Source organism: Oppia nitens, unplaced genomic scaffold (genome assembly GCF_028296485.1).
Source record: "Oppia nitens isolate AA-2021 unplaced genomic scaffold, nextdenovo-longstitch-racon4-pilon3 scaffold3_pilon_pilon_pilon, whole genome shotgun sequence".
NCBI classification, from domain to species: domain Eukaryota; kingdom Metazoa; phylum Arthropoda; class Arachnida; order Sarcoptiformes; family Oppiidae; genus Oppia; species Oppia nitens.
This window is the reverse complement of record NW_026533221.1, coordinates 7,926,142-7,949,317: the sequence shown is the minus strand read 5'-3', so window position 1 is coordinate 7,949,317 and position 23,176 is coordinate 7,926,142. Positions and strand designations below refer to the sequence as shown.

The 23,176-nt window shown below is 19.2% G+C and overlaps 2 protein-coding genes across 2 annotated transcripts; one reads left to right on the top strand and one right to left on the bottom strand.

The window, feature by feature from the left end:
- Positions 1-6,112: 6,112 nt before the first annotated feature.
- Positions 6,113-12,331, top strand: LOC128959000 (neprilysin-1-like). Its single transcript, XM_054304970.1, has 17 exons — positions 6,113-6,320; positions 6,893-7,327; positions 8,328-8,372; positions 8,569-8,730; positions 8,910-8,993; positions 9,142-9,347; positions 9,448-9,627; positions 9,711-10,032; positions 10,123-10,418; positions 10,918-11,132; positions 11,214-11,241; positions 11,397-11,422; positions 11,495-11,661; positions 11,747-11,790; positions 11,880-11,975; positions 12,062-12,138; positions 12,232-12,331. The coding sequence occupies exons 1-17, from the start codon at positions 6,149-6,151 to the stop codon at positions 12,329-12,331; spliced, it is 2,655 nt and encodes an 884-aa protein (XP_054160945.1). The 5' UTR covers positions 6,113-6,148.
- Positions 12,332-14,039: 1,708 nt separating this feature from the next.
- LOC128958978 (uncharacterized) lies at positions 14,040-21,118 on the bottom strand. The gene is made up of 6 exons (XM_054304948.1): positions 20,970-21,118; positions 18,652-18,783; positions 15,202-15,379; positions 14,994-15,045; positions 14,732-14,926; positions 14,040-14,566 (listed from the first exon to the last, which is right to left on the bottom strand). Exons 2-6 carry the CDS (start codon positions 18,769-18,771, stop codon positions 14,191-14,193), a joined length of 921 nt encoding a protein of 306 aa, XP_054160923.1. The 5' UTR covers positions 18,772-18,783; positions 20,970-21,118; the 3' UTR covers positions 14,040-14,190.
- Positions 21,119-23,176: the final 2,058 nt, after the last annotated feature.

Below are 23,176 nucleotides of genomic sequence, written 5' to 3'. Positions count from 1 at the left end.
GATAAGTTAATAATCAATTTGTAAGCTTTAGTGGAAAATAATTGAATAAAAGTATATGTTATGCATTAATGATTATATATGTGAAGGAAAAAAATATTGATATTTGAATTAATGACCAAAGAGTTAGAGGTTTTTGATGCAATTTATTGCAAACAAATTAATGTCACTAATAATACATAACATACTATAAATGTCTTATAATACAGAATAAGATAAACATAACGCAAATTGTGATGAATTTTTCCAAAAGAGATGCTATATTGAGATACCATTTATTTAATGACAGCTTATCTTTCAATGCATTTCTTGAGCCAATTTAATCCAAATTTCTGTGGCTAACAGTCTTATACCAAAATATTGAGTGATTCTTGTTTTTTTCAATCATATATCTTATGACAAAAACTTATTTTCACTAACAACTTGTGTTATAAGCAGTGCTAACAAAACTATATTATTACAACATTTTTTAAAGGTATAGCCCATTATAAGAATATTATTATAAAATTTTTATAAACGCTGTGGGAATAATTCAATGCCTTTGAGCCTAAATTTATTTTAATGATTTTGTCAACTATTTTTCATTTTTTTTGTTATTCATTATATACAATGAAAAGCCTACAACCAAATTGTGAATTATTGAAAACATATTTTTATATAATATATTTTTCCAGAGATTTAAATATTACACATTATTTGATATTACAAATTTATTTATTTATTTATTTATAAGAAAAATTATTAAATAAATTTTTTGTTATTGTCAATTTATTTTACAGTTATTTTATTTCAATTTTAAATAAAAATAGCTAATAATGTTAATTATTTAGTTTAAATAATAAAATCACTTAATTTTTAAAATTTGTTTGAATATTATATATTAATTAAGACATTTAAAAAAACGTTATATTGTTTTTGAGATTCAGAAAATAATGTTTATTTACTAAACAAAATATTGAATAAATTATTATAAATATTTATAAATAAAATTAAAATTATATAAAACTATATAACATTTTTAAAAATTTTATATTTTTAATTTAAAAAATAAACTGTTTAGTGTAACAATCGATACAATTTTTTCTTTAAATTTGTTTGTATAGATAGATAATAATTATAAATGCAAAAATTTTATATAGACTACTTAATATTTAACTTTCTTTTTAAAAAAATAGAAATATATAATAAAAATATATATTTAAAACATTAATTTAACTAATAACACTTATACATTATTTTTAACTATATTACTACTGTATTAATATTATATTTATTAATTTTTATTTTTATTAAACCAGTAAAATATAACAAATAAAAAATTAAACATAAATTATAAGTTATTGATGTAACTATATATAGAATATACTATAATTTTTAAGGTGTAGTCAAACAAATCAAAGAATTTATTTCTATATCGATCGCACCGTTAGAATATAGTTAGTTGTCTTTTGTACAATCATTGGTATGTTTTTAGAGATAGTATATATTGTATGATATTCTGTATTATATAAGTGATGTGAATATTCTATATATATATAGATATATATATGTGTTGTGAGGCATGTGCACCACGAGAGGACTCAAACTGGCATCAAATCGGACCAGTTTTAGGCGCCTAACAAACTCCACTTTCAATGATTTAGAGTTATACTCAAAACTACTTAACTGTGTATTTCAACACCAGTTGATAGTTGATTGTGACGTTTGGCTAATTTGTGGCATAAAATATAGTGACAGATGTTTAGACAATCGCACGAGTCATTCATCTTTAATGAACTATACTTAGATTTTTGGTAATTACTAATATTAACTTTTTTTATATCTATATTCATAATAATTTTTATTTATATTAAATTTAGTTACTTTTGATATATTATTATAAATGTAACTTTTAATATTAACTTTTGCTATTATTCGTACTTAAAATAAATTATTTATTTTTTTATTAAATCAACTAAAACTGTTGATTTTTTTACAATAAAATTATTTTACTAAATTATATTTTCTCTAATTAATGAATACAGTAGTTATCAAAAATATTTGCTTTATAACATTGAAATGCAATTATATTGTATTGTAAATGTTTTTATAATTTATGATACATTAAACCATTACTTACAGACACTTTTTGTATAAAGTTTAGATTTAAGTACCGGTATATAAACTATAAGATACAATATTACTTAATATTTATGAATCTCTATTAAATATTCACCAAACAATCCATTAGCAAAATATTGTTTCAATTTACTAAATGACAATTTTTTTGCATTAAACACTTTGTAGAATTATTTAATAGTTATCACAAAATGACAGTTAATTTTTTAAAGATCATTAGATTAAACCTATATCATTAATTTTTTTAAAATTATTTCAATATGTTTTTACTATATAAATAATTTTAGTATAAATTATAATATTTTATTTAAATTTTATTTTAAGTTTAAATATTATAACAACCATTAAAATAATTATTAAAATGTATTACAATATTTTTTTAATTTAATTATACTGTAATTGTAAAAACAGTAAATAATTATTAATAATTAAATGTTAACAATAAATTTTAATGAATATCATGCTATTATTTTGAAGATTACAATAAAATAATACAAAGTAGACTTATATAGTATACAATCAGGATTATAATTAAAACTTTTTTAGAAGAAATAAGTAAAAGTATTTATTTTTATAGTAAAAAGATTTAAGTAAAAAATATTTTAATTTTTAGAATATTATGTTTTTTGCATAAATCCTTAAATAATTACTAAATTTTCATTTTAAATAAATCAATTTCTATTAAAATAAATAGATTTCATCGTAAATGTGAAATTAATTTAAACTTTAATGAATAAAATATAATAACAATATATCACAACTGTATGTGATATTACTTATATTGTTTGCATAAATCTAAAAACAATATAATAACATACTATAATCATATTTTAAAATCACTATTCAATTAATTTATTTTTTAGAGTTTTATATAAAGTATTATAATTTTTGGTATGCCGTTTTTACAAAATGCTGCAAATATATTAATTTCAAATATAACTTAATATAATTATTTATGTAATTGATAAAAATATTTTTATTAATTCTAGAAATATATAAATAGTTGTTAAAGATTTAAGATTTTTTTGGAAACTCAATAAAGCAATTTTTATTTAAAAAATATTATAATATTATATTACAGTAATAAAATTCATTTAAGTTAAGTTAGATATATAAACTTAAATATTAATATAGTTTTTGTTATATACAAACATCATTCGTTCAGTATTAAAATATTTTATTTTATTTTATTTTATTTTATTTTATTTTTATTTAATTTGAAATTATATTTTTCAAAATATATTTGAGAGTTTAATAATTTTGTGATATATTGTTGCAAAATTAAATTTGACATAACATTAAATTCTATAGTCATCGACCAATAATAAAATTTTGACAAATATATAATCCATAAAATTTGATAGATTCGTAATTAATGTAAACAAATAACAATTTTCGAAATATATTTAATAACATTTTAAAAATTTATATCTAATATATTTAATTAAATTAATCTTTTTTATTATCTATAATTTTATTTTTTATACAAATTGTTATTAATAAATAAACAAAAATCTTATATTGTATAATATTTATGTTTGATTTTAAATTTATAATATTTAAAATTTGTTATTTATAATTATTTTAAATATTAAATAGTGTCCAAAAATTAATTAAAAATTTTTTTTGAATTTTTTTGAATTTTTTTTTGGATTTTTTTTTGGATTTTTTTCGTTTTTAAGTTTATTTTTCAGGAAAATGGAGAAAATAGTAGTTTATATTGTAATACTGACTCATTTGATACTCCACATGACTATAGTTGTTTATTTTGTAATACTAAATCATTTGATACTCTACATGACTATAGTTGATTTTATTTTATCATATTCAATTTAATTTTTAATTATTAGGAGTTCGTGTGGAAATGCTTTCTAGCATTCTCAACTGGTTTTTAATGACTACATGAGAACAATTGCAAACATAGGGGAGGGAGAGGTCTAGATTTCTTTAAAAATGCGAACATAATATGAGAACAGCCCCTAATACATTTTTAAATATTTAATTGAAAACTAGATTTCTTTGTATTTCTAAGAAATATTTGTTTTACATAGCATTGTGATCTGTTTTATGAAATATAAAAATATTAAAAAATATATAAATTAATTAAATATATATTAAAATAATTATATTTTTAATAAATATAAGATGTCATTTTTTAAAAATTTTTAAAAATATTTAATAGCAAAATATAATTTATTTTGACAATAACAAAAAAAGTTTATATAATTTTATAAATAAATTACAATATATAACAATTGATTATAATGGATTTATACTGTATAGAGATTAAATTCCACATTAAATAAATCTTTAATTTAAAATAAATTAAGAAAATTTATAAATAAAATTAAGATAGCTTATTTTAAAAAATTAATTTATAAAGTTTAAATGTCGATTACAAAAAAATAATCAATACAAAATATTACATAACGATATCACAAATATTTTAATTTTAAATTAAATAGAATTTTTTATTAAATAAAATTTTATTCTAAAAAATGTAATGATATATAATAATTATTATACACCAATTAAAAAAAAATTCTTCTATTATATTAAATATAGTTTTAACTAAAGATTAAAAAACTATACGTTGAAAGTTATTAAAAATAATTTAATTTTACATTAAGTTGTCTAATATTGACAAAATGTAATATTTAGCATAATTATTTATTTAACCTTAGTAACTTTATGTTTAATTTTATGTTATTTTTAACAAAATCAGCGTAAATTGTTAGTGAATACATGTTATTATGTTAAAAGTAAAGTAAATGTAAATCCAAATTATATGATATCTATCACGTTGAAAATATTTGCAAAAATTTCATAATCAATGTTAACTCATTTTTATTTAAATTAATTTAAATATATTATAATATCACATGTAATATTACAATTTTTGAAAGAATTTTATGTTAAACAACAAAATATTTGCAGTCAGCTTATTTAATATCATATATTATAAAGTATTTACTGTTTATATATATATATTATTATCATAAATAAAAATTGAATGACTTATGACAAATACAAAAAAAAATATTTAAAATTATAAAACCTATAAAATTAAAATAAATATTAAAAAATTATTTACTAATGTATACTTTTTTATTTGAATTATGATAAATTTTTATTAAAATGTTATTTATCATAAAATAATCAAAAACCAAATAAATATTAAAAAGATTGAATTTGTATTATTTGATATTGAAAACGACTATTTTGTTAATACAAATATAAATTATATATAAACATGATTTAAGATTTTTTTGTATAACTAGTTGTGTAAACATTTGGCAAAAACTTAGCACAAATTGAAAACCAAAAATCATATATAAAATGAAAATCTTTATGTAAACCTTACGTTTTATTTATTATAGTATAGAAAACTATATTTAATCAAAAATTAGTTTTATTTGTAGTTTATTTTAGTTATTGTTATTAATAAAATCTTAATATTAAAAATATAATATTATATAAATTTTGATAAAAATGATAGTTTAATACTATTTATTGTAAATATTAATAATATTTTGTTTTTATGTAATACAGTTGCATATTATTTAAAGATTTTTATTACTTTAAAAATTTATATACTAATTTACTTTATATTTTATTATAATGTTGTTTACTTAAATTTTTTTTGGCATTAATATTTCATTCAATTATCACTTTAATTTTAAAAATGATTATTATTCATAAAAAATTGTAGTTAGTAAATTATTTTAATTAAAAAATTATCAAACTAAAATAATAAATATGATATTTTTGTTATAAATAAATTTTATTTATACTTTATAATAAACAATAATTTTTTTTCAGTAAATATACTATGAACTGTATATTTTGGTCGATTTAATGACAATATTGAATATATATATATATAATGAATATCCATAATAATCTAAATCTGGATTTAAAAAGCAATTATCAAATCAATAATAATAATAATAATTGTTTTCCTAAATTAAAACAACTAAATTGCCCGAACATTACTAAAGAGTCACCGACGGAACAATTTAATGGCCATAATATGATTGTGTCAATTAAAAGACCTAATTCTACGATTGGTATTCCTAACAGTGCTATAGAACCGACATTTTTCTCAAGCAATGAATTTAGACCGACCCGTGAAAAGGCCACTTCATTGACACTAACACTCGATCCTAACATATGTCCCACCAGTCTATCAAATACTCCCAGCGGTAAAGTTGTTGTTATTTTAGAAATAAAATTATTTTTTTATTTTGTTTACAAATTAATGATAATAATTTATTATTGTATAACTTATTAAACTATATAACAATAACAATATATCATATATAACTTTTAATAATAGTAATTTTAATAATATAAATTTCAATTCAATTTAGACATAAACAGAAAATTGTTTGACAAATATTTAAGTAAATAATTTTTGAAAATTGCTACACAATATTTATTTTGCGAATCATTACTCACACAAATATTATATTCAATGTAAATTATAGTTAACGTTTTTTTCAAATTTATATATATATATAAAAAAGTTTTATATAAATAGATACACAGTATTTGTTTTAGTAATTAAATACTTAGCAAATAGATTAATACAGTATATATCGTATATATATATATATATGTAAGACATGTATAATATTTTAGAATTGTATAATTAATTTTTAATATATGTTTGATATTAAATATATACTATAGTTATTTTAGTTTCTGTATTGAATGCAGTGTAAAATCTTTTTATGGACACTAATTAAATAATATAAAAATGTGAAATAATTAGGATCACCCCGTACATCTCCGCGAACATCTATTATATTAAACGGAAATATATTAAGCTCTTTATCACCGATACCACCGAATCGACCGCCGGCACCATTTCCATCGTCAAAGACACATATATATGATAATCATTTAAGTGGAAATAAAGTGAGACAAACCATTTCGACACAAACAATGTCACAATATCAACGGTCGTCCTATACAGAGGACGAACACTTGAGAGTTCAGGAACAGTATATGAGAGGAAGGAAAGACACAATTATTAGTATTGGCAAAAGTTTTCACATCCAAATTCAAAGCCCTTCCACTAAATTCATACTATGGAAGGGCCGGACATGTCTTGAGAAATGTCTATTTTTGACCATTGGATGCCTTTTATTAATTTTCACTATTTTTCTAATCTCACCTTTCAATAATACCGATCAAATAAAAACTGGTATTTATTATATTTATTATTTATTTTTCATATAAAATTATTATTTAATAATATGTTTTTACGGTATAATGTTTAATAATTGATATACAATAGTTAGAGATAGAGATAGACAAAGAGAAATTTCTAATAAGTTTTCCTTAGAATATTTCTTAAAAGTAAATTTCTATAGAAATTTTACTACAGTATTTTATCATAGAATCCGCATATAGAGTATAGTTACTGTATTATTCATAATTACATAATACTAATATTTCTATACAAATAGGAGCCTAGATATAAAAGTAATTTAATTCAATTATTTTAAATTGATTTTGATAACAAAAATTAAAAATTTAAAAACAAAATATGCAATCAAATAGATTAATTTTGTTAATTTAAATATTAATTAAAATAATAGTTTAAATATTCAGTTATTATTAATAATTATAAGTAATGGTATAAAATTACAAATATAAGAAACAAAATTAACATGGAGATCCCATAAATAGAAATTTATTTTATAATTTTTCTAGAAATTTCTAATTTCTAATTTTAATTCTAATTTCTAACAATAATCATAAATATTTTTCATTAAAGCATTTATTCACAAATTCATAAATAATAATTATCTATTCAATAGTTATAAAATTCATTTCATATTAAATATTTTTGTTGAATATTCAATGAAATTCTCATGAGTTATAATAATTCAAATAATTTTGGAGTCATTCTATTATTAGTTGTGATAATTGCATACATTATCCATACATATAATTATTTTAAATAATAAAAGTATTGTATATTAATTACATTATACAGTACTTTACATAATACTGTATATTTATTTCAAAAATTTCTGCTAATTGATTTTATACAATGCTATATACTGTATTTTTATTATATATATATATATATATACAGTACTACAGTATTATAAATACACTATTATACTGTATTATAAAGTATAATAAAAAGTAATTTTTATTGACAAAATGTTCTCAACTTTTCTATTATGTTACAGATTTATCAAACACTATATGCTTTACACCAGAATGTGTGAAAACAGGTATGTAATTTGCAAACTATTTATACATGCAATTCATATCAATTATATTGTAAATGTGTGTAAAAGTTTTATAAAATTAAATTTTAAATGCATTTATTATTCCCATTGGAGCCAAAAACAGGATTTAAATATTTGCATAATTTTTTATAAAAAAGTTTAACAAATTACTAAACATTACTTAATGAATTCAATTTAGCGGCATCTCTGGTAAATGCGATGGACCTGACAGCTGATCCTTGCGAAGACTTTTTTCAGTTTGCTTGTGGCTCATGGAATAAGAAACATATTATACCTGAAGACAGGTCTAGTATTAGTACTTTTGAGGTTTTGGCAGATAATCTACAAATAATTCTTAAAGGTATTTATTTAATTAAATTAATTATATATATATATATATTTATTAAGCTTATATTATAACTCATTACAGTCATATAATTTATAATTCATGAAAAATGATTTTTTTGTTTTTGTTTTACTTTTATTAATTTTTAATTATAATTACAATAATAATAATTTTTGTATTATGCGTTTGTATAGATTTACTGGAACAACAAGTGAACAGTTATGATAACAGTGCGACAATCAAAGCAAAAATTTTTTATAAATCTTGTATGAATACACGTAAGTTATTTTTTATTAGAAAATATTATATCATAAAAAAATGCAATATAACGTAACGTTGTCCATATATTAAATAATTACTTAATTTCATCAAGTATATTAAAAATACCATAATTACTAATATATCATTTAATTATCTCAATTAAAGGCAAAATTGAGGAAATCAGTGACACACCATTACGTGAAATTATAAAGGAGTTGGGAGGTTGGCCAGTACTCAATAGGAATTGGGAACTGCCTAAAACAAAACTAGAATATTTATTGGGAAAACTAAGGGGAGAATACAATCAGGGGCTCATTGTTGAACAATGGGTTGGAGCCGATGACAGGAATTCATCAGTTAATATAATTCAAGTAAAAACATTGAAAATATAAATGTTTTTTTGATAAATATCTCAAGAATGTCATAATTAAACCGTTACTTTTTATAAACAACTTTTCAATTATATGAAAGTTGGATCAAACATCATTAGGTTTGCCGAGTAGAGACTATTTTTTGAAAGAAACCAGTCAAAGGGAAAGGGATGCCTACTTAAGACTTATGGTTGAAGTGGCCGTATTGTTAGGCGCTAACAGATCCTATGCTTACGAAGAAATGTCAAAAGTTTTACAATTTGAAACACAATTAGCAAATGTTAGGCAAAAGTTTATAAATTTATTACAATTTTTCATTAATTATTTAAATGTTTGTTTGTTATGTCATTTTTTAATTAATAGGTTTCGATGCCAGAAGCCGACAGACACGACACCGGAGCTATCTATAAGAAATTTACATTAAGATCATTGAAATCATTGATACCAGAGTTTGATTGGAGTTTATATTTAAACACTCTTTTACCTAACAATACACACGTCTATCCCGATGAAGAACTAGTTGTCTATTCAATTGACTATTTTAAAGAAATGGGAAAAATCATGGCTCAGAGCGATGCAAAAGTTATAAACAATTATGTCATTTGGAGATTAATTAAATACATTCTTCCATATCTTGATGGAGAATACGCTATCTATAGGACAGAGTTCAAGAAGATATTACTTGGTTTGCATTAATGTTTGCAATATATCATATGTTGTAATAATTTTATGATAAAATGTCGTTCAAATATAATAATATATTGATATAAATTAGGAATATCTGCCGATCGGATCCGTTGGAATCAATGCGTAGAATTGGTTAACAAGAAGATGGGAATGGCTGTCGGAGCACTCTTTATTCGTGACAACTTTGATCCCAAAAGTAAAGAGACTGCACTTGAAATGATTCATAATATTAGAAATGCATTCAATGAGCTCTTGACTCTAAATGATTGGATGGATGAGTCAACTATAGAAGTGGCCCGAGAAAAGGCTAATGCCATCAATGAGAGGATAGGTTATCCTGAATTGCTTACCAATCCTATAGAGCTCTCTAAAGAATATCAATTAGTAAGTAATGATTTTTTAGTGTTATTTTAACTTTAATCACATTATTTGTAACACTTATGCATTGCATTGCAATACTATTACAATTTCCTATAATATTGACTCTTTCAATACTATTCATTATTTACTACTTACTGTTAATGCTTTATAAAAAAAATTGCTTAATTTTCGTTAGTATTGTAATGTCATTTGTTTAAATTAGTTTTAATTTATACGTATATTAATGTCAAACTAAACTAAATATAGACTATAATTATAAGATATTACTTTCTTTTATATCAATTAAAGCAATATTTTAAATTTATGCTTAATTTAATATTAAAAAATAATAATGCTAAATCCTCTTTTATATCAATATATTACTGTACAGTATATCATATATTATATATTATATTTTGTAGATATTATTAGTATATTGCAGTTAGTTTATAATTATAATATAATAGCATAAAATGTGTATTATATGACTAAATAAATATCTATCAAATTTATTGACAAACAGTTAACTGTATTTGAGGATCAGTTTTTGATGAGTATTTTGGGAATACTTAAGTACGAAGCGGCAAAAAATTTACTAAAACTGAGACAATCGGTGAATAAGGACCGATGGACTACAGAACCGGCGGTTGTCAACGCTTTCTATAATCCCAACAAAAATGATATCGTATTTCCGGCCGGAATATTACAACCACTCTTTTATTCACAATATTTCCCAAAGTAATCATTACTTATTATTTGCTTTCATTAATTTAAGAAAATGTTTGTCTTAAAAAATTAATGAATTGTTTATTTAAACAGATCACTAAATTATGGAGGAATAGGAGTTGTAAGTTATATTGTTTTATATTATTTTATAAGTTTATTAATAAATTCTTTTAAAATTAAATTAATTAAATAATAACATTTTATAAGCAATTATAAATAGTTATTTATTGATATTCCTATTTATATAATATTTATTTAATATTTATATAATATTAGGTAATTGGACATGAAATAACACACGGGTAAATTAAGATATTTTTAAATAATTTATATTTTTTAGAAATTTTAGTCCTAATTAATGTATTTATTTAAAGATTTGATGATAAGGGTCGCCAGTTTGACAAAGAGGGCAATTTGAAGCAGTGGTGGAATAATGCAACCATTAAGAGGTTCAGACAAAGGGCTCAATGTATTATAGATCAGTATTCAAGTTATGTTATCGAAGACATTAGGATGAATGTCAACGGAAAGATGACACAGGGTTTCCATAATTACATCTAATTATTAATTAATAGAAATCTGTTTTTTAGTATTATTATTATTTATGTATATTTATTATTTTTTAGGTGAAAATATAGCTGATAACGGAGGTCTCAAACAAGCTTATAGAGTAAGTTAATTGTTATTTTATTTAATTTAACTATTATATAGCAAATATTACAACAATGCATTAAAAACATTATAACTTAAAATAATAAGGCATTTAAAAAATGGGAGAATAAAAATGGTGTCGAACCCAGACTACCCGGTATTAACCTAACCCACGACCAACTATTCTTCTTAAATTACGCACAGGTTTTCTATATTTTTATTATTTTTGTTAAAACTTTAAGTAAATAACTAATATATAACTACTATATATTATTCAAAAAACATCAAAGATATGGTGCGGATCTATGAGACCAGAGGACGCATTGAGTAAAATTAGATCATCAGTTCATAGTCCCGGACCTATTAGGTAATTGTTTGACTATATTTTTTTAAAAATTACATAACATATTATCAATAGTAATATAATATAATAGTATTTTTAATTAATTATTTAATATAGAGTATTGGGTCCATTGTCTAATTCATACGATTTTGCCAACGCTTATCATTGCAAAGAAGGATCGCGAATGAATCCAATTAAGAAATGCTCGGTTTGGTAGACATAGACATAAATATATCATTAAATTATTATTTATTATGTTTTTAGATTATACTGTATTATTGTTATTAATACATTGATTACATAATGTTTGTACTGTATTTTGATCTATAATTTATCTAAATTATAAAGTTAATACTGTATATAAAACTCATTTACCGATAATAATATATTTATATATACAGTATATACTCTTATATAAACATAAAATTATATCAATATTTAACTATTATTGTTTATAAAATTTGTTAAATTATATAATTCACATGTATTTTACAATTTTCACTATATATTTATATTTTTAATTATTATTTATATTGTCTAGTAGATATTATCTGTATTACTAAATGTTAGTAAAATTTCATTTATTTATTATCTAATGGGTAAAATATATTTAAAAATTTTAAAAATAAATTATTATTTAAATAACATTTTAAAGAGTTTAATAAAGAAAATTATTTCATTGATATGAATTTTTAAAACTATATTTATGTAATTTAAACTTTTATAATATATATATATATATATATACAGTATACTGTATAGTAATTAGTAATTTATATAGTATAGTATGTATATATATTTAAATAATTCTACAAATATTAATAGCAAATAATCTACATTTGCTAATATTTTTAATTATTTCTTAACTATAATTTTATGCAGAATTAAAAAAATTAGTTTATTTATTTTATATAATTTATGTCTTAATAAATATTATATTTATATATTCTTTAACTTAATTTTTACACAAATTAATAATTATTATCAAAAAAATAAATTGTCCTAAATTTAAATTTCCTGTATTGTTCTTATTTTTATTTATTACAAATAATTAAACAAAATAATATAAAAGTATTCTTTATTATTGAGTAATTTTATGTTAAAAATATTTTAATGTACTGTAATTATACATAATGTACCAGTAGATTATATATTAGTTTATTTTATATATATGCAGTATACTGTATAACAAAAACCATTATTACTAAATATTTTATATTTGATTAAATTTTACGTATATTGTTTAATTTAAAGAAAATGTTTTAGTAAAGTTATTAGAAATTAAAACTAATAATTAGTTTTTTTATTGATACATTTTGTTAGTAATTTAATTTTGAATATAAAACATAATTTTATAAATATTAATTAAATAAAAAATGATGTATTCATATTTTATTAAATATATTATAATACTCATCTGACTAAATGTGTAGTTTTGAAAATTGTAATTAATAGTTTGTTACGCTAAATAATTATTTAAATCAATTAATAATAACTAAAATTTATTTATTTTAAAAAGCAGTGAAACATTATAACAAAATTAATATAAATCTAATAAACATGACAAACATAAACAACACTTTGAGCACATATTGAGCTTTAATAATAAGTATGATAACGAAATTTAGTGATGTTTTGCAAAATAATTAAATTTATATAAATAATTATTAATAAATATAGCAATAGTCAAATATCTATTAGTTTAAGAGCTAATTATAATAACAAATAAATTTTTATTAATTTAATAATTAAATGATAGCCAAAGTAAATTAAGATTAAAATTAATAATAAGTAAAAAAATCGAATAATTAATAAATTTAATTAATGACATTAAAATAGATATTTATATATAAATAATACAGTATTTGTTACATTACATCAAATATTTAACGCATATACAGTATATTTATTCTTGTTGTGTGAATAATAATAATAATAATAATAATAATAATAATAATATAACATAAAATTTTAATGATTTTTAAGTTTTTTAATAAAAATTTACGAAATGTGGTTTACTTCTCATAAATTTTAATATAATTGGGAATTATATAACAATAACACATTTTTTCGACTTTAAGACTTAGCGACGCCTACTTTGGCCACAGTTTTGTCTGCTTTCTTAACAAACCCACCGAATCCTGTTCTGTCGATTTCATCAAAATTTCTTTTATTGAATCCTTTGAAACCCGTTCTATCGATTTCATCGAAGTTTCGTTTATTGAAACCATTGAATGCCGACCTATCGATCTCATCAAAGTTGCGTTTAGCGAAGCTCTCAAAACCGGATCTATCGATTTCATCGAAGTTTCGTTTAACAAATCCTCCGAAACCTGTTTTGTCGATTTCATCGAAATTTCTTTTGTTGAAACCTTTGAATCCCGAGTTATCGATTTCATCAAAGTTTCGTTTCGATGGCTCTCCTAATGATATGCCGTTCATTGCATCCAAACTGTTGACAAAATAAGATATTTAATACATAAAAAATACATTAAATCAATCATTTCTGTTGACAATTCTTAGATTTTAAGGTTTCATCTTTTATTTTAAATAATTGTATAAAACTTTTCATAAAAATAATAAAATTATAATATTTATAAATTTAAAGTATAATTACCTTCTTTTTTTAGCTGATCCTATAGACACACCACTCATAGTGTCAAGACTTGTCCTTTTTGGTCGATCCACTAAATATCTGATATATTTCGGACTAAAATGTTGACTATTTTGTTGTAAAGCGTTAATAACAGCGTCGCCGGCAATGCTCTCAAATGACACGAAAACACGTCCGCCGCTAACACTATCTAATAGTCTAAAAAAAAAATTTTAAAATTATTTTAAAAATAACAAAAATATTCATATAATTAAAATATAATTGCCTCAACAGTTGTGTCCCTGAAATCATATTCAGCGATTGCTTCATATTCTCATCTTTGATTAAATATAAAAGTATAGAAAAACAATTTATTAATAATTGGATTAATATATTTATAACATATTAAAGTAAAACATTAGACATTAAATATATGTGTGAAGTAATATAATTGCTTAGTATTTATTTGGTTTATGTATTATTTATTTATTTACCATCATTTATATTGAGAGTTTTGGACAAAATCCCTCCACTTAACGGATCAAGTGATCTCAAGACCTGAAGACCACTTACTCTATTGAGTGCTGAAGACTCAATCAATTTCTTTAAGACGTCGGCGCCCGTCACCGAACTGGTGTCCACATAGGCTCTCATTTCAAACGGGTTACCACTCTATATATTAGTTAATAAAATAAGATTAATATAATTTAATTTATTTCTTAATTTATTTTGAATTTTTAAGTTTGGTATTTATATAATATAAAATAAAGAAAAATACATACAAATAAATTTTTAATTATCTACTTTACAATATTTATATTATAATTACTATAATTTTTGTTTAAATAATTAAATGATTTATTACTCATATAAATTTACTGTAATAGTTGGTTTTGTAGCTAAAATAAATTTCAACAAATATTAAATAGTTAGGTATTAAGTATGAGATTTCATGAAATCTTCTTTAAAAATAACTAAAAAAATCATTTTAAATCAATTTGTTGTTACTTAAAGCCTAAGGATAAGCAAATGTATTATTTTATATAACAAAAGTAATTTTTCACATTTAAACAAGTTTACTGTATGTATAAATCATGAAAATAAATTTTGAGAAAAAACTGATATATTTGTAAAATATCAAATACTGTATTGTATTGTGCAGTATAAAGCTATATTGCAAACTTGTTTTTTTTATAAAAAAATATATAGTATTTTTACATTATTTATAAATATTGTTTAATATTAGCATATTTATTAAGTTTCAAATTTTAATTTTGCTTTATATTTTTTGTAAATAAAATCTATATTATTAACTATTAATTCTTTTATAATTTATAGCCATTTTAATGATATACTAAAGTATATTATTAATTATATTATATTAATATATAAGGACTATTTATATAGTATTTTTAAATATTGTATTATATTGTATATAATGTATGACATCAATGGTTTCAATACAATGTGCTGCATATGTAAAATATATTTGGTATTAAATAATCTTGTATTCAATAAACTTGAATATTTAAACAAAAATAATAATAAATAGAATATTCTTTATATACTAACAATAAGTCTAAAATATTATATTAATTTAATTTTTAAAAAATGGTTTATAAATCCAACTTAACACTTATGAAAAATTTTAATTGTGTTAAACTTTTTTACAAAATAGTTTTTCGTAATTTTTTATTTAACAATATATTTAAAAATATTCTTTGAAGTATTATTGAGTTGTATAATAAATTCCATGCATTTGTGTTGTTACCAATGTATAAACTATTATATATAAGAATTTTTTAATTATTTAACTACTTATATATCTAAATCTACAAAATTTGAAAACAAAACAAAAATAAATAAATAAATATAATATTGTTTTAAACATTTTATTTACTAACATTTAAAATATTTGAGAAAACAAATTTTAAATTCATTTAAAATAATATAATAGGGTTTCAATTTAATATAAAATTTAATAACTAATACTAAAATCTTATTATATAATAAAGATAAGATATTAATAAAGACAAATGTAATATAAATGCTATATTAAAAATGAGTATTTGTATAATATGTATTATTGTATATTAATAATATAAATCTGATTTTAATACAGAAAAACTCAAGGTTTTTCGACTATTATTAATATTACGTTTAATATATTTTAGAAAAAAAATTTTAAATTAATAATATTTATAAATTCTATAATTTTACAGCACTAAAAATGATATCTTTTTGTTATTTGATTAGAATTTATCTTAAAATCTAACAAATAAAATTATTACAATTTTTACAATATTTGAGTAGATTAATTTTTTTGAACTGTATAAAAGTCAATACTTGTATATAAAAATTTTATTTTTTAAAAAATTATTGAAAAAGTAAAGATAGCAAAAAATTAAATGTAAATAAAATTTATTCGATTCTTTGATTAGTAGACAACATTGTAGTTAGTTTACAATATTTACTTTCAAAATCACAATCAATTGCACGAAAAGTCATATACAGTATATAAACAGTATATTGAAATGCAATATAATTCAACATAAAGTGCTTATATATTATCCTTGTTTTAGCTAATATAGAATATTTTATACAGATTACAAAAATTGATAATATTTTTTTTATTAACAGTTATATTTAAATTAATTATAAATTAGGTTTTTATATTGATTACTTTAAAAATTGCATTTAGTTATTAAAATTAGTCAATAATTTTGTTACATGAACATAAAAATATAAGTTATTATAAACTGTATATAAAATATAAATGAGGTAATTAATATTTTTATAAATGTTAAAATTATAAATATATTTTATTATAACAAATATTAATAATAATCAATTTTGTAATATTTGTGTAAAATGTTATATATTTGAAAAAATAGGTTTTTTACTATTTTCATATATTTATAGATAGGATTCATAAACAATATGATATTCTCTATACTAATGGAAAAAGATTATAAAATATAAATCAATGGTTTGTGGCTAACAATTATGATATCATATTTATAAAACTATAGCCAGGGGTCAGACACGCAATAATGTTATATTATGTATGTCTTAAATTGTCTATAATTTAATTTTGTTTTTCATGAATAACATTGATAACAGTGAGAGTTATAGGCAAAAGTGTTATTTGGATAACAAAAATGATATTTTACTCAGAGTTTTATAGCATTTTTCTATAATAGTTGTAAAATTTAATTCATAAGATATTTGAACATTTTGTTATTGATAATAATATGTTATATCAATAAAGTATAACAAAATAAATAAAAGCAATATTTATATCTAGTAGTGTTACATCTTTTCACATAAAAAGGTAAAGTATATACAATGATATAGATTTATAAATTCATCATAAAAACAAATAAAACATTTATAAAACATTGATATAATAAATTAAATAAAAAATGAGGCATTTATTGTCAAAACAATAATCAATTAATCTTTTGATTAGATAAACCAATTTGGAAAGGTATTCAATTATACTATTGATGACAATGATTTTATATCAATGATAATAATTTGAATAGTATATAAAATTTATTTCAACTTTAATTTTATTATATCGTAGTATTTACCATAAGATAAATTGTTTACATTATTTAATATTTTAAAAATTTCAAAAACTTAAAAAATTATTTAATGAATACAGTAAAATTATTCTATACTAACAAATGCAATATTTTAATTAAATAACTTTCAACCAAACATTTATATTATCACATCAATATCTATCTATGTTTAAATACTAATTTTGTTAAATTTAGTTATATCAATTAAAAAATGTTACAGTTGATGAACATAATTTAACATAATGTAATAATATAACTACAAATATTGTAACCAAATCACATACTATGTTAAAAATAATACTTTTATTTTTAACAAATGTTAAATAAATATTTAATGTAAAAGTTTATTCAAACCTTAATATCAAAAACATTTGGTTTGTTTAGATTATTGTTCACAAATTCCTTTGAGTTTTGTTGTAAAGTTAACTGTCCTTTAAGTACAATACAGATGATCGTTACAATTGGATACAACATTATGTGCCGATTCTATAAATAAAAATAATATTTAATAATTATATTTAACTGTAAGTAATTAAAAAATACTATTTATTTATTTTTGTAAATAAATATTGTATTTTATTTAATTAAGATTTAATAATAAATTATATTCTTTATAATTTACTGGTAAAGTATTCAATAACACAATGCGTTAAATATTTTATTGCTTTAGTTTAATTATTTAAATATAATAATTAATATTTTCTCATTTCATTAAATTTATTTTTATATTATCTGATGTCTATCTCATTGTATCGATAAATTATTTTCATAAGCTTAGCTGATATGCTGTGCTTATGAATTAAATAAATATTTAATATTTATATTAATTAAAGTATTAACTAAAATAATTTATTAATTTTATAGATATTAAAACTAACTATTAAAACAATTTTACTTACAAAAATGTAGATTAATGTAACAATCATAATTTAATTTTATAAAATTATGTAAGTTTTAGTTAAAATAATTAAATCTTCAATAAAATATTTATCACGTATTAGTAAACAAATTAATGATTATATAAATAATAAATACATGTTTCATAAAATAAAAATAGTAATTGAAACTATTATTTTATTTTATTTGATAAATCGCAAAATTACTGTTTGAATTGTCTTAACATTATAATGTGATTATTGTGTCAAAAAATAGGTCATAATCTCAAACAAATAATTAACTGATTGAAAGCTAAATTATTTGTTATAATTTACAAATGTTTATATATTCTTTTATTATTTAACTGTTATTTATCGTTTACTAATCATAACAACAAAACATTGACATATTTTTTAATATACAAAACCATCCTTGATTGCTATTTTAAAGACATTTTATTTATAATAATACAATATATAAATATTTGAATGATTAGTCTAGTGAAGCCCAGCGGCATTACTAAATCATAGATATCTAAATTGACTGTAATCTATGATTTAGAAAAATAATAAATTTCTAAAAAAATGCATAATTATATGAGAACAAGAAAAGTCAATTAAACTTTTTTTTTATATTTAATATATAATGAATATTTTAGATATTTATATTAAATCTTTAATGCCTATCAACAAGTCTCATATTGAGCTTATCATAAATCATATAAATTATAGCGATTTAAGTATAACTATATAAATATAGTTATAATTATAGATATAAATATATTACAAAATTCTATTTTTATTAAAAAGTTTAAATTAATATAATTATTTTCAGTTTGTTTATAATACAATAATCAATCAATTAAGATATCAAATAAAATTTGTTTAATATAATTATAATTATATATATGGTTGTTATAATTTAAATTAAATTAAAAAATTAAATTAACTGAATAGATTATTTATAATAAAGCTAATTATTGTATATATAAAATTTTACGTATATAACATTGAATATTTTATAATGTGGATAGAATATATATTTTTAAATAAATCTAATGTAAAGAATTGTTACTTATTATAAATAAATAATAAAAAGAGATTAAAACAATTGTGAACTAAATCTAAATTGCATTCAACAACTAGTAAGAAGTGTCGTATTTGTGATATTTATTAATATAAAAATTATATATTATTTGTTAATATTTGATTCATTGCATTGGAAACCTAGAGTTCAACTCATTGTAGACCTTTAAACGCTATTATGGATATATATGCGAAAATATGTATTTAATTTATTAATATTTGTATTTGAGTTAAATATTGATTAAAATTTTTAATTATTTAATTTCACATTATAAATAAATAATAAGCTAATTTCAGCGTTAATATTGTTTTTAAAAATGTAAATTTTAAAAAAAGAAAGCATATGTCACTAAATTTTTTGACACAATTAAAAAACTATTTAAATTATTAAATATAATACATAAGACTTTAATGAATATAAATGCTTAATATTGCATTTAATTAAACATTTAAAATAAGCATTTAATAACAGTATATTTTAAACAAATATAAAGTTATCATTACAATTATTTATTATTATTCATTATAAATGATAATACTTGTTGAATAAGGTATATTCAATATTTAAAATAGTATATAAACTATTAATATAGACATTATATTTTAGTACATTAATTAATAAATATAATTCTTAAACTTTTGTATTATATATTTAGTTCAAAAACATTAATAGAAAAAATAGATTTTAATATTAAATATAAAAATACTTACAGTGAGATTATGTAGCAATTAAACGGTTAAATTTAATATATAAATTTGACAATTAATTAATTAATTTGTTAGTAATTTTGTATGACTAATATAATTGTATTGTATTAATGTCTTTAGACACAAACGTTAATATCAAAGACTATATGATTGAAGAGTTGACCACTTTTTAAGCGATGCCTAACTCTCGAGTGGGAGGAGAGAGTCATTGCATTCACTCCACTTCACGTCATAAATGTTATCATCAAATCATAATTTTTATGGCTTATAATATTGTTTTTTATTTATTCATATAGTTTTGTATTTAACTAATGAAACACTTTTAATATTTTTACATTATTTTTTCTAACTATTCTAATTTTTGATTTATCATTTTTTTTAAATTAAAATTTTTAAATTTAATTGTAATACCAGAAAAATACACTATAATAAATATTTTATGTTTATAGGCATAAGATATAAAATAATTTTGTGATAATAAAAACCAAATGGTAAAAAATTGAATCTCATAAAAGTATTAGTGATGATTAAATAATTGAATAATAAATAGAATGCAATTCTGATAAAACATTAATTTTTGTAATAGATTTTATTATATTTCACAATATATTCTGCTCTAAATAAATACTAATATTATATATTTATAAAATTATAACTTTAGTGCAAATTCACGCATTAATGACTGCAAACTATAAATCAATGAACAATATTATGAAATACTTAAGAAATGAATTTATTTTTAAATTATAGAAAATTATAATTAATTTTTTAATTTTTGTTGTAAAATATTAGTATATTTTTGTGACATAAAACGTTAATACATTAGATATGTTTTTATTGCTATTTTTACATAATAACTTATTATTATAATATATGTTATATAAATTAAATTTACATAATAAGCAAAATAAATATAAAAATAGTATAAATAATTAATATATTATTAACAAGCAATTGATATTTAATCCGTGATTTAAACTCAAGTGGATATTCATTCAAATCAATACATAATTGTAATTTCGAGTAGTTTTTGACGTTAGTTAGCTTTTTATAAAATAAATATCAGTTAAGCCATACAAACACTGTTGGTTTGGATCTTATGTCATGCATTCAAAATAAATCAATTTTATTATCATTATAAATGTAATAAAATCTTCCGTTATTGTTATAATCATAATAATAATTATATATTATTATAAAATTATTTAAGTTTGATAAGTAGGAGGTTTAATATTAGACATATAGTCTCGTATATTAATATATCAATATATAAATAAAATCATCAATAATTACCGATAATTTAAATTTTATTTATAATCTCAATTAAATAATTTATTTTACCAAAACAAATATTATAATTAATAAAATAGTAAAGGTACTTTAAATATATTGTACTAAATTTAAATGAATGATGAATTTCAGAATGATTTTTTAAAAATCTTATTATTGAATGATATCTAATTAAATATTTTTATTTTTTAAATATTTAACATAATAGTATATCATAAAATTATGTAATTAATAAGCTAAATAAAAAATGCGTTATTTAGATCATTAAAAATATAGTCATTAAATTTAATGATTACTGTCAATTTATTTAAATAACACCGACATAAACTTTAATAAATAATTTAATATAAATAAAATTAAATAAGCAAAATATAAAATACAATAACTGTTGTGATCATTGACAACAAACTTTTTGTAGTTTAAGTCATTATTTGTGTATTTATATATTAGATAAATTTTCATATATTTTATAATATGAATATTTTAGTGAAGTTATCAATCTATTGTATGATTAGATAATATAAACTTAAAACATTTTACATAAAAAACAATAATAGTTATAAAGTGTTATACTAACACTAATAATTATTTATATTAATATAATTTATAATATAAATAATTGTTTATATAAACAGCATATACCTGTATTTTAATAAAGTACAATATTGTGTAACTACTTGTATATTAATAATATAAACTGCAACAAGGTTATTTATGTACATTATCTTAGACATTGTTAGCTAACAAATTTGAGTTAATTACTATAAGATTCCATAAAAGATTTATACATTTTTATTTATAATTAAATGATAATTAAAGTAAAACAAAATTTCAAATGAATAAATATACATAAAAAATAAAAATTCCATATACAGTATCTGTCATTTTATTTTTACAAATATCAAAGCAACTAATTATTA